This window comes from Bos mutus, chromosome 3, assembly GCF_027580195.1.
Source record: "Bos mutus isolate GX-2022 chromosome 3, NWIPB_WYAK_1.1, whole genome shotgun sequence".
NCBI classification, from domain to species: domain Eukaryota; kingdom Metazoa; phylum Chordata; class Mammalia; order Artiodactyla; family Bovidae; genus Bos; species Bos mutus.
Window position 1 is genome coordinate 30,964,459 of NC_091619.1, and position 19,826 is coordinate 30,984,284.

General features: G+C 41.7%; 1 protein-coding gene across 1 annotated transcript in view; it reads right to left on the bottom strand.

Moving 5' to 3' along the window:
* Window positions 1-243: 243 nt before the first annotated feature.
* The window catches only part of CD53 (CD53 molecule), a 38,854-nt gene continuing 19,271 nt past the window's right edge, over window positions 244-19,826 (bottom strand). The window contains exons 4-8 of the mRNA XM_005891273.3: window positions 19,060-19,134; window positions 18,374-18,469; window positions 3,068-3,148; window positions 1,948-2,031; window positions 244-1,094 (exon numbers count right to left, since the gene is read on the bottom strand). Of these exons, the coding sequence (XP_005891335.1) occupies window positions 1,023-1,094; window positions 1,948-2,031; window positions 3,068-3,148; window positions 18,374-18,469; window positions 19,060-19,134 (408 nt within the window). The 3' untranslated portion in view covers window positions 244-1,022. The remainder of the gene's footprint in view (window positions 1,095-1,947; window positions 2,032-3,067; window positions 3,149-18,373; window positions 18,470-19,059; window positions 19,135-19,826) is intronic.

Genomic DNA, 19,826 nt, shown 5'->3' on the forward strand with positions numbered 1-19,826 from the left:
TGCAGCTGACATCTTGACTGTAGTCTTGAGGGAGATCACAAGCCAGAATCAGCCAGTTAAGCTGCTCTCAGATTTATGATCCACAAAAAACTGCGAGATAATAAGTATTTGTTGTTGTCAGTGACAAATTTTGTAGTAATTCATTATTTAGCAATAGATAACTAATATCCCTAACTTGCAGGCAGGACAATCAGGCTGGGTCATGAAAACTATACTTGAGACAAAGAAATAAGAATGTAGTGATTGAGAGATCATAAGCTATTTTATTTATTGAAGAATTAAAATATTACATTAAGAAAAAACTTATCTAAAAAAGAATTAACACCAGAACTCTTTTGAATGTGATTATTACCTCAACCACCAGAAATAATAACCCTGCTGAATTAGTTCCTTGATAGTTATGTAAATCAAAATCTAAGCAATTGGCTGAAATCAGAATGTGAGTCATTGGACAGTTCCTCTTAGGAAGACTTAGATGAATCAATAAAGAAATTGAAATGAAACCTAACCTTTGGAGAAAGAGTATTTTTGTCATTCCTGTAGCCAAGGCCCCTAGTCAAAAGGAAACAGAGGATTGTGATAATGATCCAGTGAATCTGCCCCTGGAGCTCCCTTAAGCTTATCTCTTGTTTGACTTTGGAGAGTGGACTCTGTGTGATTTAGAGGCCAGAGACTTTTTGGCAATGGAAAGATGCAGAAAGCCAAGCTATAGACCCATCCTTTGATTTTGAGCCATTAGTACCACAGGTTCTCTTGCCCTTTCATGTCTGACAAATGCTCAGGTATTAAAGAATGATAAGGCTACCGCCATGAATGAGTAAAGGAATTTCTTGCTGTCTGTCAGGGAAGTGCCTGACCAACACCCTCTTCTCTGGTTGTATAAGACAGGGACCCCATAAGGAAGAGATGGGAGGGAGAACAAAGACACCAATTCAAGAGGTGGTCATTTAGGACTTCATGATACAAGTTGTTTTGGATTTCCAGCGATGAAAGAAGTCTCTCCAGCACATGGCAGCAGCAGGTCAGAGTCCTAGGACCTGACTGGTTTTGTCAATCTGGCAGTTCAAGGTCAGTGCAAAGGACATCCCTAATACCTGAAGAAAGAGTTGGTAAAAAGTGAGGTCTTTACAGGTAAAACATCTCACCCACAGACCCTAGGATGAGTCCCAGAGGAAAAGAAAGTGTCCATCACACTGAAACTACCCTTTCTACTATCACTTCTAATTCCTTCTCAAGAGTTTTCTCCTTTAGCTTTAGAATGGCAGTGGGGAGAGAAATGAGGGTGATGATGGCAAGATAGTGGAATATTAAGAACTGGAACATCTTTTTGTCTTTTTAAGAAACCACAGAAATCCTGCTGCTGGTATAATCAAGTTCTGCACAGGTCAATACTTTGTGCAATGAGTCTTCTCTACCCATGCCTTAAGCCTCTTTGGTTTCCAAGCAGAGAAAAATCATTTCTCTTTGAGCTTCCTAAGTAGATTTTAGCTAATCTGTGATACACTCAAGACACTTGGGTATAAAAATAGTAGGAATATAACATAATAAAAAAGAACAAGAAATTATCCCCATTTACCCCTGACTTGTCAAGATAAGCAGAGAAGCAATGAGGAAATTGATTATAGTTTCATCATCAGCTCCTCCTTAGCACACAAGGCCAATTTTTCAAGTGAAATGTTTTATTTAACAGGCTTTTCCAGATGAGCTGAATGAGGAATCAAAGTAAGGTTCCACTTAGTGGCTTTTAATTTGACCATGATACACTCATTTCTATCAGGAATAAATTGACCAGATAGATCTTACAGCATTATTTTCTGTATGCCTTAAACTGGTAATACATAACTTTCTACTTGAATAGGGGAGCTCATATTTATCAAGAACATACTTTAAAAATTACATGACTTAATTCATTTAATTCTCAAAATAGTCCTCTGATTAAGCTCTTACCTGGATTACACATACACAGATAGTGGTGATTCCAATATACAGGAAATTAGAGTGAAACCACTGTTTTGCTTGTATATAGCAACCCTAGAAAAAATTACATGTACAAATGACACTACTATATTACTCAACTTTATCAAGAGGCTTATTTGGGATAATAGTTTGTCTCTTGCCAAGACACTTAGGACAGGCATTATATATATATATATTATATGGATGAAGAAATGAGCATGAAGTAGAGAACATTAAACTAGAGACTTTTCCAGTATTATTATAATTACAGTGGAAGTAAACAAACTAGAAGTCTTATATATTTACACAGTGCATTAAACTAACTCCCAAGAGGCAGGTCAACAACATATGTCCTTGTATTGTTTGAACATTCACTACTGTCTTGGTATTGACAAATAGGAATATAGGCTATGCAATCCTATGACTGGTTGCATTTCAGCTTCTGCTTCAAAAGCCAGTAATCATATCATAGCCCTACCAAGCTGCAGGGCAGTTGCTGGTTGGTGGGTGTCCCAGTCTTTCTTCACAGACTGCCCACCCACCCAAATTCCAGAGATTTCCAAACAATATCAAGTGGGTGACATGGGTAACAGGACCTTAGGGACTTGGTCTAGTTGGAAGATGATTTGGGCTTCTTCCCTGGGTCTAGTCAGAAGTTCCATCAACTTTCTCACCCTCAGCTCCTCACTCTTCACTTATAATTAATTCTGCTAAGGGATTGGATGCTGCCATCTCCAAGGAATAGAAAGAGAAGCTTTTCTGCTTCTACCTTGCAAATTTCAACCATAAGAAGACCTAATTATTACTCAAGAAAAATCTAGACATAGTCTTCTGCCACTATCACATAAACTTTTCCCCTCTAATATAATAGTTCAGAGTAGCAAGATTCTTAATGGCATCTCTAGTCTAGATAAACTTGTTCTTTTTTTTTTTTTTGCTTATTTTTCTTTTTTGTTTTTCTTATTTTCTAGTTATATGTTTCCCTAGTCTCTCTTTTGTTTGAGGTTTCCTGTTTATGGATGGGATCCAGTCCTGTATGACTGGATTTCTAAGGGAATTAAAGGTTTAATCACAGTGGCCAATAGCAGAAACGTTTCCAAAAATAAATTACCTTAACAGCTGAGCCTTTGGGGCAAGATGCTGGTGGTCCAGATGTCCAGTCACTCGTGCCATTTACACCACAACATTGCAGCTGAAAGCCAAAGCCCCAAAAAGCAATGGTTAGTCAGATAACAGAAAGAAAACATGGGCCTTGGAGAAAAGGTGAACCTTTCTGATTTGACTCTATAGCAGAAAATACAGAACTGACTTGTTTACTATGGCTCCATAGAACTGAGTACTTTCAAACCTGTTATACCATTTTACTCACAAACCTGTTATACCATTTTATTCACATAAAACTTCTTGAAGTGGAGAGGGCATATTTAACTTATTCACATTTAATAGATCAAAAATTAGGCACACAGGGGACTTTATAATGGAGGGATCAGGCTGACCACACCTAGACCCACTGTATGTCTGTTAGCATAGCTGATGCCATCTTGGGCCCTTACAGTTTCTCCCTGTCCTACACAGACCCTACCCCTGTGCAGTGAATCACCTCTATGTCATTAAGGGTTTTATAAATAATAGGTATTGTGGCCTTTATGCTCCATTAGTTCCCAAACAATGATGAAAACTTTTGCTGATGTATTTTTGGCACCCAGACGACTAGTTACCATTCATCTTGACTAGGAGTGCGTGTCCTGTTTCCAAGCATCTACCTCCATACCCTAAGTTAACTATCAAATCCTCCTAATAGCCCCTTGGCAATATGGAGTGTACATGTGAATGCTTCCAGATTGTTGTCCACCTGATCCTGATACCACCCTATGAGTAAGCTACTCTTTAATAAACTCACCCAGTGATTATATGGAGCTACCCAGCTTGTTTTTGTCTCAAGATGCCTTCTCAGTTCACTGGGCATTTTCTGTTCCTTCCATCCTTAGACAATTGGCAAGCTAGGCAGGAGACTGAAAATGATGCAAGAATGGGTGAAGGGGCCAAGCAGGGAAAAGCTTGCTGTTGTGGGAGAAATCCCAGGTTGGCCAGCCATTTCCACGTGGGGTGATCTGGCTAAATTTATGGAACAATTCAGGCTGATGCAAGTGTACAGGGACACAATGGAAACACCAAAGGACTTACTAAATACATTAACCAAAGAGGTAGCAAAGCAAAAGTGGAGGGGGGGGGGCAAAAGTGAGCGATCTATTGCAGCTGTTGCATGGCCTTTGTTATGCACTCTAAAATTTAGCACAGAAAAGGAATTACAGCTCAGTTGGGCACTAGAGAGAGATGTATGGATGGCATGTTCTGCAACTTAGGACATTATGTCAAAGAAAGTACAACAGGAAGAACCTACTGAAATGATAGAATGTAAGATGGCTAGATGTAGGGCCCTAGGCTACCCCATTCAAAGGTGAGGACTATTATTTCACAGGACAACTGGGACCCCAAGAAGTGGAATTCTTGGGCTCATGACTCCTCAGAAGATGAGGACATAATTATAGAAGAAGAAGAGGACCTGCAGTCACAACCTCTGATTCAAACTAAAGCACAGGATGCTAGAGAACCGAGAGATAATAGGAAGGAAATGGCAACCCACTCCAGTATTCTTGCCTGGAGAATCCCATGGACAGAGGAGCCTGGCAGGCTACAGTCCATGCGGTCATAAGAGTCAGATATGACTTAGCAATTAAACCACCGCAAGAGCTGAAAAACAACCCCATGAGATTTTTCCCTCCCTGAACTAGTAGAAATAACCAGAATATTTAAACAAAAAGTAGAAAGGGCATTGCAGCCTAGGTTCTCCATTTGTGGGATACTGGGGACAATGGCATTGTGTTAAATGGGCCACAAATGTGTAAAATGGCTTCTGTTATAGCACCAACTGCCTTCTGGCAATGTTTGTATGGGGCTGGGGTGGGAGAAAAATGAGGGCACCCAGCCAACTTAATTAAAAGGATATTTGCAGGTATACCCTGGATTCCTAAGGATTAGAGGTGGGGTTAAGGGTGCTCCTTGGTATGCAGGTCCCAGGTTGAACAGACTATTTATTGGTCCTGCACCAATAAACAGATTGTTCTAGCAAATACTGTACAAATGCACCATGATTTATTGACATCCATCTAAGTTCCAAAGGGAAGTAGCAACCATTGATGGGATATGAGGTCAAACATTCTAAGGTGAAACAAGTGAGCTTGTATTTACAAATCAGAAGATTGCCTCTCCCTCCTTTTCTGGTTTATCTTCACCCATATCTGAGTATATTTTGGGTGTGTATGTCCTATAGGACCTGGACCTCAAACCACCATGGGTGAGTTCGACTTATGGATCAGACACTCAAGTTTATGATGGTTAGTCATGCTAAATTGGAGTTGTAAAGTTGCCTATCTCCCCAGAGAGTAGTAGCAATAAAAAACAATAATGGGTACCTGAGGGATAAGAAAAAATAACTTCTACCATTAAAGAATTAGAGAAAGTGGTGGTTATAATACCAGCACAAAGCCTGTTCAGTAACCCCATGAAGCCAGTGAAAAAAACCAAATGGTACCTGGTGTATGGCAGTAGACTGTAGAGAATTAATCAAGGTAATACCCTCTATCTATGCAGCAGTTACAAAAACTCTTGGATAAAATTGCCACTTCTCTCAAGGCATAGCCTCCTCTCAAGACAGTGTCTTAGATTTGTCTAATGCCTTTTCTTAGCAAACACTTAGATAAGGGGTCCCAAGACCAGTGCACCTTCATGTGGGAAGTGGGGGGGGGGGTGCGGAGGACAATGGTCTTTTACCATCCTACCCCAATGTCATCTCACTATATGTCATGGGATGGTGGCCCTGGACTTGAAGAAATGGACTCTCTTTCTTTCTGTAGTTCTCTATCATTACATTACACTGACAATACTAGGTTAACCTGTTATGACTTGTTTTCTCTTTCCCAAGCCTCTTCTGGAACATTTAAGCATAAAGATGGGAGTTCAACACCAATAAGCTACAAGGACCTGGACAGTCAGTAAAGTTGCTAGGAGTTATCTAGTCTGCCAAGACTGAAGGGATGCCCAAAGCTGCTGTTGATAGAATATAGATAAACCATGTCCTACAATAGAAAAGAACTACAATCCCTTATAGGTGTGCTAGGGTATGGGCGGCCTTTTATTCTCCACCTTGTCCAAATATTGAGACCCCTATATTCTTTGGGGCTTCCCAGGTGACTCAGCAGCAAAGACTTTGCCTGCAGTATAGGAGCCATGCGAGTTGTGAACTTGGGTTCGATCCCTGCTTTGGGAAGATCCCTTTGAGGAAGAAATGGCAACCCACTCCAGTATTCTTGCTGGGAAAATCCCATTGGACAGAGGAGCCTGACAGGCTGCCATCCACAGGGTTGCAGAGTAAAAACACTACTGAGCACACAGCACATATGATTTAGTGAAAAAGGGAAATACCTGGGTTAGGAATACCCCACCCCACAAGCCCACAAGAGGCTTTTGAAAAGGCAAAACTGATTGTCAAATAAGTCCAAGGACTGGAGGTGTTAATGCCAGACACAAGTTGTGAGTTGGATGTAAGTCTGTACCCAGGAGGGTTTGAATAAGGACTATGGTAGCGACAAAATGGGAAATGAGTCCTACTAGGATTTTGGTCTCAGTTTTGGGAAGGGGCAAAGAATTGATATAGTACTATGAAAAAACAATTGTCAGCAATATATCTAGACTTACAACAAACTGAGTGTCTAGCCACTGACTTACCTGTCAGTGTACAGACATCCCTGCCTGTGGGGGGATGGATTAAGTAGTAGTAGTAGTAGTAGTAGTAGTAGTAGTAGTAGTTAAGTCGCCAAGTTGTGTCTGACTCTTGTGACCCCACAGACCCTGCCAGGCTCCTCTGTCCATGGGATTCTCCAGGCAGGAATACTAGAGTGGGTTGCCATTTGCTTAGGATGGATTAAAGACATGTTTTTAAAGCCTATGAATGCCTGTGCACAACTGAGTACCTTACAAAAGTGGCATGCATACCTTCAAGAGAGAAGCACTTATAACACTGGTCCACTTATGCAGGAGTTGCATATAGTGACCTATATCTACCCACCAGAGACCCCAGTGACATCACCTGTTGGACCCGATTTACTTCAAGTACAGGAAGGTACCTGGATGCCCCTTGTGGATACATGGTACCCCGAGGACAGCTGTAAGGGTGATCTACCTTGGTGATCACCATAGCTGTTCTTCTGGATTCACATGTCATCTGATTCAAGGAAGGGACTGGACATAATAGTCATTGGGCAGAACTCAGAGCAGGATGGCTGGTGATTGCTTACAATCCCATGCCCCTCAACCTTGCCACTGACATTTGGGCAGTATGGAAAGGCTTGACAATATGGATGTCTCAATGGCATCAAGATAATTGGAAACAGTAAATGAACCTCTGTGGGAGTCTGAGTTATGGGCTGATATCTGAACTGCTTGCACATAACCTTGTGCCAATGTGACCATATGGCATGCTTTCGCTCACTCACCCTCAACTCTGCCAGGAAATTGCAAAGCAGATACATTAGCAGGGACAAGAGGCTTGTGTCTGCAAGAATTACAGACCTCCTCCAATGCAGCAGAACGACTCCACCGAAAGTCAGACATAGAATTCCTGAAACAACTTGGGAAATAGTAAAAAGGCTTCATTTGCCTCTCAAATCTATGGGCCTCCAAGTTACAGATAAGGACTGCATTATGCATCATTTGAGGTGGTGCCCTCTTCTGGTTACCAGATGGCAAGTGGACCACATAGGCTTTTGCCTGTGTCAGAAGGGTATAAATATGCCCTTACCTGTGCTGATACAGCCTCTGGGTTGGTGCTAGCCTTTGCTAGTAGGAAAGCCAATCAGACTGCTATTAATACAATCAAAGGCAAAATTGTCAAACTACCAAAACTGGAAGTTATGTGTGGAACACCAGCCCAAATTGGCAGTGATCAGGTGACTGGACATGAAAGATAAGAGTGAGCAGAAGCCCAAGAAATTCCCTGGACTTTCAATCTGCCATATAACCCCACCATTGTTCAGTCACTCAGTTGTGTCTGACTCTTTATGACCCCATGGACTGCAGCATGCCAGGCTTCCCTGTCCTTCACTATCTCTGAGGGTTTGCTCAAACTCATGTCATCCAGCCATCTCATCCTCTGTCGTCCCCTTCTCTGCCTGCCCTCAATCTTTCCCAGCATCAGGATATTTTCAAATGAGTCAGCTCTTCACAGCAGGTGGCCAACGTATTGGAGTTTCAGCTTCAGCATCAGTCCTTCCAATGAATATTCAGGATTGATTTCCTTTAGGATTGACTGGTTTGATCTCTTTGCTGTTCAAGGGACTCTCAAGAATCTTCTCCAACACCTTAGTTCAAAAGCATCAATTCTTTGTCATTCAGCCGTCTTATAGTACAACTCTCATATTTGTACATGACTACCAGAAAAATCATAGCTTTGACTATAGCTTTGTCTGCAGAATGATGTCTCTGCTTCTTAATATGCCAAGTTTGTCACAGCTTTTCTTCCAAGGAGCAAGAGTCTTTTAATTTCATGGCTGCAGTCACTGTAGCTGGCTTTATAAAATGTGTCAACCAGATAGATGTTAAAAGCCTTATTTCCTGCTGCTGCTGCTAAGCTGCTAAGCCGCTTCAGTGTCCAACTCTGTGCGACCCCATAGATGGCAGCCCACGAGGCTCCGTCATCCCTGGGATTCTCCAGGCAAGAACACTGGAGTGGGTTGCCATTTCCTTCTCCTATTTCCTGAGGGCACATTAAAAGTTTGGTCCTGAGGGCTGTCTGAAGCTATCAGACTATTAAATGCCTCGGGCCAACAATCTGCATATGAATGGCTGGCTGGATGGACAATAAAACGGAGGCTGAGAGTGCAGGTTCAAAAGGGAGGTCTTGTCCTAACATATAGCACAGGGACTCTGCTCAATGTTATGTGGCAGCCTGGGTAGGAGGGGAGTTTGGGAGAGATTGAATATGTGTATATGTATGGTTGAATCTCTTTGCTGTTCACCTGAAATTATCACAACATTGTTAATCAGCCATGTTGTTATTCAGTCATTAAGGCATATCTGACTCTTTGCAACCCCTTGGACTGCAGCATGCCAGACTTCACTGTCTCCACTGTCTCCTGGAGTTTGCTTGAATTCATGTCCATTTGAGTCAGTGATGCTATCTAACAATTTCATCCTCTGCCACCCCCTTCTCTTTTGCCTTCAATCTTTCCCAACATCAGAGTATACACCCCAAAATAAATTTAAAAGTTTAAAAAAAAGGAAGCCTTGGGCCTGTCAGGTGGGATGAAGATCTTGTGGGTTTTTTTGTTTGTTTGTTTGCTTTTTAGGGGGAAGCTACGGGACATCCCACCTGGTGTTACTAAAATTCATTGGTGTTTAAATTGTTCTCTCCATTCCAAGTGGCTTGGTATCCTAACCCCTTGGGAGACAGGATTTGCTTCCAGTATCACCTTCAGTCCAGATGGACAATAAAAAAGTTTTATAGAAAATATTTATATAGAAAGTTTATATAGAAATGGGACCCCTTCGGGCCCAAATCACCTCTCCAGAAGCATTAGTACAGTGAGCTAAACCCACAAGAAGTAGGTTTACTCAGGTGGATTCCCACTGAGCCCCTATCTGCAAATGGTGGCGGCCGGGAGGAGCTACCCCACGCCCCCACGCCCCCATGCCCAAGGCCAGGGGTGGCGGCCGGGAGGAGCAATCCCCACGTCCAAGGAGCGGTGGCTGCCCGGGCACGGGAGGGCCTAGAGGAGCTATCCCACGTTGAACGTCAAAAAGGGCGGTGGTGAGGAGATACCCCTTGTGCAAGGTAAGAGAAACCCAAGTAAGATGGTAGATGTTGCAAGAGGGCATCAGAGAGCAGACACACTGAAACCATATTCAAACTAGTCAATCTAATCACACTAGGACCACAGCCTTGTCTAACTCAATGAAACTAAGCCATGCCCATGGGGCAACCAAAGACAGGCGGGTCATGGTGGAGCGATCTGACAGAATGTGGCCCACTGGAGAAGGGAATGTCAACCACTTCAGTATTCTTGCCTTGAGAACCCCATGAACAGTATGAAAAGGCAAAATGATAGGATACTGAAAGAGGAACTCCCCAGGTCAGTAGGTGCCCAATATGCTACTGAAGATCAGTGGAGAAATAACTCCAGAAAGAATGAAGGAATGGAGCCAAAGCAAAAACAATACCCAGCTGTGGGTGTGACTGGTGATAGAAGCAAGGCCCGATGCTGTAAAGAGCAATACTGTATAGGAACCTGGAATGTCAGGTCCATGAATCAAGGCGAATAGGAAGTGGTCAAAGGAGAGATGGCAAGAGTGAATGTCGACATTCTAAGAATCAGAGAACTAATATGGACTGGAATGGGTGAATTTAACTCAGATGACCATTATATCTACTACTGTGGGCAGGAATCCCTCAGAAGAAATGGAGTAGCCATCGTGGTTAGCAACAGAGTCCGAAATGCAGTACTTGGATGCAATCTCAAAAACGACAGAATGATCTCTGTTCGTTTCCAAGGCAAACCATTCAATATCACAGTAATCCAAGTCTATGCCCCAACCAGTAATGCTGAAGAAGCTGAAGTTGAACGGTTCTATGAAGACCTACAAGACCTTTTAGAACTAACACCCCCAAAAGATGTCCTTTTCATTATAGGGGACTGGAATGCAAAAGTAGGAAGTCAAGAAACATCAGGCAAATTTGGCCTTGGAATACGGAATGAAACAGGGCAAAGGCTAATAGAGTTTTGCCAAGAAAATGCACTGGTCATAGCAAACACCCTCTTCCAACAACACAAGAGAAGACTCTACACATGGACATCACCAGATGGTCAACACCAAAATCAGATTGATTATATTCTTTGCAGCCAAAGATGGAGAAGCTCTATACAGTCAACAAAAACAAGACCAGGAGCTGACTGTGGCTCAGATCATGAACTCCATATTACCAAATTCAGACTTAAATTGAAGAAAGCAGGGGAAACCATTAGACCATTCAGGTATGACTTAAATCAAATCCCTTATGATTATACAGTGGAAGTGAGAAATAGATTTAAGGGCCTAGATCTGATAGACAGAGTGCCTGATGAACTATGGACAGAGGTTCGTGACATTGCACAGGAGACAGGGATCAAGACCATCCTCATGGAAAAGAAATGCAAAAAAGCAAAATGGCTGTCTGGGGAGGCTTTACAAATAGCTGTGAAAAGAAGAGAAGCGAAAAGCAAAGGAGAAAAGGCAAGATATAAGCATTTGAATGCAGAGTTCCAAACAATAGCAAGAAGAGATAAGAAAGCCTTCCTCAGCGATCAATGCAAAGAAATAGAGGAAAACAACAGAATGGAAAAGACTAGAGATCTCTTCAAGAAAATTACAGATACCAAGGGAACATTTCATGCAAAGATGGGCTCGATAAAGGACAGAAATGGTGTGGACCTAACAGAAGCAGAAGATATTAAGAAGAGATGGCAAGAATACACAGAAAAACCGTACAAAAAAAATCTTCACAACGCAGATAATCACGAAGGTGTGATCACTCATCTAGAGTCAGACATCCTGGAATGTGAAGTCAAGTGTGCTTTAGAAAGCATCACTATGAACAAAGCTAGTGGAGGTGATAGAATTCCAGTGTAGCTATTTCAAATCCTGAAAGATGATGCTGTTAAAGTACTGCACTCGATATGCCAGCAAATTTGAAAAACTCAGCAGTGGCCACAGGACTGGAAAGGGTCAGTTTTCATTCCAATCCCAAAGAAAGGCAATGCCAAAGAATGTTCAAACTACCACACAATTGCACTCATCTCACATGCTAGTAAAGGAATGCTCAAAATTCTCCAAGCCAGGCTTCACCAATTCGTGAACCGTGAACTTCCTGATGTTCAAGCTGGTTTTAGAAAAGGCAGAGGAACCAGAGATCAAATTGCCAATATCTGCTGGATCATGGAAAAAGCAAGAGAGTTCCAGAAAAACATCTATTTCTGCTTTATTGACTATGCCAAAGCCTTTGACTGTGTGGATCACAATAAACTGTGGAAAATTCTTTAAGAGATGGGAATACCAGACCACCTGACCTGCCTCCTGAGAAATCTGTGTGCAGGTCAGGAAGCAACAGTTAGAACTGGACAAGGAACAACAGACTGGTTCCAAATAGGAAAAGGAGTATGTCAAGGCTGTATATTGTCACCCTGCTTATTTAACTTATATGCAGAGTGCATCATGAGAAATGCTGGACTGGGAGAAACACAAGCTGGAATCAAGATTGCTGGGAGAAATATCAATAACCTCAGATATGCAGATGACACCACCCTTATGGCAGAAAGTGAAGAGGAACTAAAAAGCCTCTTGATGAAAGTGAAAGTGGAGAGTGAAAAAGTTGGCTTAAAACTCAACATTCAGAAAACGAAGATCATGGCATCTGGTCCCATCACTTCGTGGGAAATAGATGGGGAAACAGTGGAAACAGTGTCAGACTTTATTTTTGGGGGCTCCAAAATCACTGCAGATGGTGACTGCAGCCATGAAATTAAAAGGCGCTTACTCCTTGGAAGGAAAGTTATGACCAACCTAGATAGCATATTCAAAAGCAGAGACATTACTTTGCCAACAAAGGTCCGGCTAGTCAAGGCTATGGTTTTTCCATTGGTCATGTATGGATGTGAGAGTTGGACTGTGAAGAAGGCTGAGTGCCAAAGAATTGATGTTTTTGAACTGTGGTGTTGGAGAAGACTCTTGAGAGTCCCTTGGACTGCAAGGAGATCCAACCAGTCCATTCTGAAGGAGATCAGCCGTGGGATATCTTTGGAAGGAATAATGCTAAAGCTGAAACTCCAATACTTTGGCCACCTGATGCGAAGAGTTGACTCATTGGAAAAGACTCTGATGCTGGGAGGGATTGGAGGCAGGAGGAGAAGGGGACGACAGAGGATGAGATGGCTGGATGGCATCACTGACTCGATGGACGTGAGTCTGAGTGAACTCGGGAAGTTGGTGATGACAGGGAGGCCTGGCGTGCTGCGATCATGAGGTCGCAAAGAGTTGGACACAACTGAGCAACTGAACTGAACCTGGAGATATTAAAGGACAATTTGTGTAGTGTTGTTAGGTAGTTAGAATAGGAAAAAAGAGTCCAAAATGGCAGTAGCTAAAAGACAAAGAAAGGGAGAAGCCTGAGAAAATGGAACAAAAGAAAATCCGAGGACTGGCGTGAGAACCTGAGGTGAAACAAACAGCCTTCCTGGCTATCCCAGTTTACATACGGCAGGTTCATGGGGAGGAGACAAAACATACAAAAAGAGGAGCCAGGATTGATCCTCCCTTTTTGGGTTGGCCCCTCCTCATGCCTCAAGGATGTACTATCCTTCGCTTGCCAAATAAAACTAAACTGTAACAGAGCTGTAACACTCGTCCATTGTTTCAAATCTTTGCTGCAATGAGACAGAACCAAGGAAATTACACACTCCCCTGACAGTATCACCCACTGGGAAAAAAGCCAAAATTGGGGATAGTTTTCTCCAATGCTACTCATGAATGAGATTTTGTCTTATCTTTTACCCCTAAAACATCTCTGTTGTCACCCACAGTGTTTGCCTCATGGACTATTTGGCTCTAGTTACTGGAAATATGTTCCTCTCCTGTGGCCCAAACATACGCAGAGGTCCACAACTATCCTTACTTCTGGGTCTGTGGCCTATCTCCAGTACCAAGGGGATTCTGTGAAAACTTCAGCCACTCATCTGCACCAAATGTATACAGTGGCTTGGGCTGGTGACCAAAAATCCCCTTGCTATGTGACTCCTGTTTATGGAACCTCTATGTTTAACTATAGTGACTCTAAATAGTATGTTTTTCCCCTGCTGTGAAGTAGATCAAATAATCTCCAGATTCCCAAGGTTTGTCAAATTTGGGATGGCTTAGGGTAGATGAGAGGTGAGTATGGAGTCTTGATGTCCATAGCCCCCATCTATATAGAAAGGAGCAATCATACCCAAACAAGGGCTTCCCTAGTGGCTCAGATGGCAAAGAGTCTGCCTACAATGCAGGAGACCTGGGTTCAATCTCTGGATTAGGAAGATCACCTGGAGAAGAGAATGGGAACCCACTCCAGTATTCTTGCCTGGAGAATCCCATGGACAGAGGAGCCTGGTGGGCCATGGGCCATGGGGTCACAAAGAGCTGGACACAACTGAGTGACTTTCACTTTCAAACTTTCATACCCAAGCAAATCATAGACACATGGAGGTGGCGGGGGTGGGCAGCTTCCCTACTGTCTGTCAAGTAACTCACAAGATATTGCATTCTAAATGGACAGGAAAAGAAGAAGCTCCCTACAGAGCAGGTGCCTCTCTGGTTCACAAACAAGAGATCTGAATATGTGGAGTCTCTGTGGGCTTTTCCGCCCTATGAGTGGACAGGTTGATGCACCTTGAGATTTCTTTCCCTCTGGGCTGGTATATATACCCCTTTACTGGAAGTTCCCCATAACCTTCTTGCTATTAAGTTCAAGTGGTAGGCCTGTGGTAGTATGTCATGGTGGGAATGGCCAACATTTGTTTTCCTTCCCTAAAATGTAGGTATAAGTGCTAAACTAGAAATCCAGGAGTTAGCATACCTCACCTCCCCTCAGAAACACATCAAAATTACATCTACATGTGGAACAATTCTCACTGAAAACTAACTTAAAAAGCGCAGAAGGACTCCTGTACAACTAAGGCTGTAAGAAAGATACACATGTAATCAGGAGGTCAGGACCTGTGACCCTGGGAGGGGACTCAGAGTAAAAAGGAGTGTACATGGGTGGGACACCACCCACTCTGGGGAGTGAGAAGTTGAGAGCCACAAATCTGGAGCCCCAGTCCTGGGGTCCTACACTGGGGAGACAGGGTCCCTTTGTTGATTGGCGGACTGTTTGAATTAACAAGAGAGCTGTAGAAACCTGGACTCCACCATGAGGAGCACAGGCATGCTGGCTTTCCTCTAAGGCAAGGTGGAGAGAGGTCTGCTTTAGTGGGTGCCAGGTTGCTTGCAACTACCTGTGGGCATGCCCCAACCCGAGTCGAGCAAATGCTCTTTCCCCACTCATTCCATGTCACACTGCAGCAAGTGATCTGGGGTGGCCATGACCAAAGAAATGATTCAAACCTTAGAATACAAAGGTGACCCAGGGCCTGGGTGGGGCAGCAGGTATTGGTGAAAGAACAGACAAATAGATATAGAGAGCCCAGAAGCAGGCCTGCGTAAATACAGTCAACTGATCTTTGACAAAGAAGCAATACAATGCAAAAAAGATAACTCAACAAATGGTGCTGGAAAAATTAGACATTCATATACCAAAAACAAAAACACAAAAACGAACAAACAAAAATAAACAAACAGAGACAGAGAACCCAAACCACTCACAAAAGTTAACTCAAAATAGATTATAGATCTAAGAGTAAAATACAACACTACAAAAATCTTAGAAGATAATACGGGAGAAAACCTACATGACCTTGGTTATGATGATATCTTTTTAGAAATCACACCAAAAGTATGATTCATGAAAGAAATAATGGATAAGTTGGACTTGGCTAAAATTAAAAACTTCTATTCTGCAAGAGACAGTATCTGGAGAAATAGAAGACAAGCCACAGACTTGGAGAAAATATTTGCAAAAGACACATATGATAAATGACTGTTAGCTAAAAATCTATATATAAAAGAGAGAGACAACCCTCTTAAAACTGAGCAATAAGATAACAACTAACCTGATTAAAAAATGAACCAACAAACTTAACAGACACCTCACCAAAGAAGATATAGAAATGCAAAATAAACATATGAAAATCTACATCATATGTCATCAAGGAAATGAAAATTAAAGTAATGAGCTACCAGTACACACTTATGAGGATGGTCAAAATCTGGAACACTGACGCTAAATACTGGTGAGGATGTGGAGCGACAGGAACTTTCATACATTGCTGGTGGGAATGAGAAGTGGTACAGATGCTTCAGAAGACCATTTGGAGGTTTCTTACAAATTATGCATACTTTTACTAAATGATCCATCAACCACACTCTGGTATTTATGCAAAGAAGTATAAAACTTATGTCCACAAACAAAAATGCTGCTTATTAATGATTATGGAAGCTTTATTCTTAATTGCCAAAACTTGGACACTATCAAGATGTCCTTCAATAAGTGAATGAGTAAGTAAGCTGTGGTATATACAGACAATGGAATATTAACACTAAAAAGAATGAAGCTATCAAGTCATGAAAAGACAAGGAGGAATCTTAAATGCATATTACTAAGTGGAAGAAGCCAATTTGAAAAGCTTATAAACAGTATGACTTCAACTATATGACATTCTGAAAGAGGCAAAACTATTGAAAAATAACAAGATCAGTGGCTGTGAAGGATGAGGGGAGGAGGAGGAGGGAACACAGAGGGTTTTCAGGAGGGCAAAGCTATTCTGCATGATATTATAATGATGCATATATGTCATTATAAATTTTTTCAAACGCATAGAATGTGTAACACCAAGAGTGAACCCTAATGTAAACTATGGACCTTGGGTGATAATTATGTGTCAATGTAGGCTCAGCCTTTATTTTAAAAAAGTACCATTCTGGTGAGTGATGTGGATAATGGGGGAGACTATACATGTGTGGAAGTATATGGGATATCTCTGTACCTCCCTTTCAGATTTGTTGTAAACCTAAGACTGCTCTTGGACAATGGACATGAGTTTGAGCAGGCTCCAGGAGATGTTGAAGGACAGAGAGTCCTGGCATCCTGCAGTCCATGGGGTTGCAAAGAATCAGACACAACTGAGCAACTGAACAACAACAAGACTGCTCTTTAAAAATTGTTTTTTTTTTTTAATTTATTTATTTTAATTGGAGGCTAATTACCTTACAATATTGTATTGGTTTTGCCATGCATTGACCTGAATCTGCCACGGGTGTACATGCATGCAAATAAAGCTGCTAACTAAGCCACTAATCTCATTAGGTAAGAATTAAATCTTTACCATTATTTACGGTTTCAACAACTTAAGTCACTATTGGAAATTTGTCTTTTGACCAAAAATGATCAGTAAAGAGCTTACTTGTTATTATATTATTTTAAAAATGGATATACATATGTTTGTTAAATTCCATTTGCTAAATGTGTACTTAAATGCTATGTAACTTTTATTAAACCAGAGAAAAGGGAAAACATTTTTAAAATGCAAGGAGAAATGTGAGTTTAAGATAACAAAATGTTCTGTCTTATTTCAACACAGTTTCAAATTCTCACCTTCTTGAAAAAAATTGATTTTGATTACTTTGACTAGAATGCCAAAGTTGCTCTTTCCATATATGGAATCACCTAGGTGATTTTGCATCACTTTATGGTTTCTCAGAGCTTAAACACACACACACACACACACACACACACACACAAATTGTTTTTTTTAAACAAAGTTATTATCTTCATATTTAATTTTGAAATGATATATCTATTATTTGCTTTAAAAAGTTCTAGCAAAAAATGCACAGAGGATTAGCTAAAATAATATTGCCAAAATGTTAACTGTTGAAGCTGGGTGATATGTACCCACAGATTCATTTTACTATTATTTGCTTTTCTCTTATATCAGCCTAGAAATTCTATAATAAAAGGTTTATAAACTGGATCTTTAAAAGAAAGAAGAATAGGGATCCAGAAAGTTAAGTGACTTTCCCAAAGCCACCCAATCCCGGTCTCTGGACTTTAATTCCTGTGCTATTTCTTTTACCCCACGCTAAGCAGGCATGGCAGGGCCACAGGTGGCTCCAAATGGTCATAATGGTATTGTCTGAGACACAAACTATGCCATTGTCAGACTGGCTCCCTGACCCCAGCACACCAAGGAAGGAATGCTGAGTTAAAATATATGTTTGTGGCGGGGAGGGGCATGAGAAATGGGGTTCTGGTGAGCTAGGTAAAAAGAATGTGTTGGGCTACTCAGGAATTCAAAAGAGATTTTCTATATTAAATAATTTCTGTTTTCAGAAAAAAAAATTGGAAAATACATAAACTAATCTAGTATGACATGTTTGGGTCTTTCTTACATCTTACTAGGGCTGAAACAATGAGCCAGAGTGGGTAAAGGGTAAAAGAGAGAATGTATTAATAGACACCTTTGTACCAACCAGGCTGATTCTCATGCTCTCCTGTTTCTGACAGCCAAGCATTATTCTGAACTTAGAGGCTGTGGACCTTAGATTTTGAAGGTTTCATGAAAGAGAGACCCTTCCAGTGCCCAGGGACTGGGGCTGGGAAATTACATCTGGGCTGAGCTAAGGAGGATTTTGTACTCACAAATGACTGGATGGAGTCCCACGCTGCCTTGGTGCTGTTGTCTGAGTTGTATCGCTGGATGCTTTCGGTCAAACCCTCAGCCACGTATTCTTTCAACTGTATGGGGCACATTCCAGCAGAGGAGGCATTGTAAAAAGCAGGTGAGTTCAAGGAACAGGGAATTTCTAATGCAGGCTAATAAAATAGTTCCATTTGCTCATCCCTTCCAAATGATCTCTTCAGAACTAAGTCAGGGGAGGGAGCTTATATATAGGAAGAAATGCTGAGGATGGGATGGCAATGAAGGAAGAAACATACAGCATTTTCTTGACCTTCCAAAACCCTGGGTTTACAAAGGATGCAAAGGGGCAAACCAAACATGGGTTCTCTTAGGCACTTAGACACTTTAGACACTTAGACACTGAGGCACTGGAGACTTTACTTCCAGATAGATGGAGAAAAGTAAATAGGTAAATAAGGGGAAGATAAACTTGATTTTTACTGTTCTTCCCATTCATCCTTCAAAGCACCACTCAAATACAATCACCTTCATAATTTTTTTTTCTCCCCAATTACAATCTCTTTTTCCTTCATCCTTCCACTTTGACTCTAGCTCTATCATAGGACTTACTTGTGCCAACTTCTCCTCCCCACACCCCCTGTCCCCTCTTAGCAATCCAACATGAATTGTGTTTTTTATAACTTACCTTCTGTTCGTACACAAACAGCAGGATGGCCAAGGTCACCTCAGCAAGGAGGATAATCAGCAGCAGGACAAAGAACTGGGGCAAAGCAAAGAGATGCTCACAGCACTGAGCCCAGCTACTCCCCCACTCCCACTCTACCCTGGGAGCATAAAGGCAGATCTCTGTACATGGGCAGAAGTTCCCACCTACTCGAGCTTTCATAGGCTTTTTCATGTTTTGTGAGGAATATCTGTTCTTTTCCTACAACCAGACTTCAAGACTCTAGAGGGCAGATCAGCTGTCTTCCAGCTTCTCTCTCTTCTTCCCATTGCATCTACTGAGTTCCAGGTGCATAGTGAATATGGATTACCATTTGTTGAATCAGTGAAGCAGTTTTGACATTAGCTAACTGAAACAGTTGAGCAAAAGACTAGTAAACTAAATCCTGTGTCTTCTGCACATGGGACCTGGTTCTTTCTGCAAGCAGAGGGCTATTTTGGGGTGGAGGAAGGTGATAATAGAGATTGAGAGGAGCCCTGTACAGACAGGGAGAAGAGGTGCTCCAATCATGATCTTCACTCATATTCATCTCCAATTTTAGATGTTTGTGCTAATCACACTTAACAGCAAACACATTTTCACTTTTTCATTTTCTTTCATTGTTTTACCCCAACACAAACTTTGATTATTTAAAACCTTTTTCCCACGTCTATTATCTTCCATCTTTTGCTAATGGTCTGGGAACTATCTGAGAACAAGGACTTTCTTATTCTATCTTTTGGCTTCAG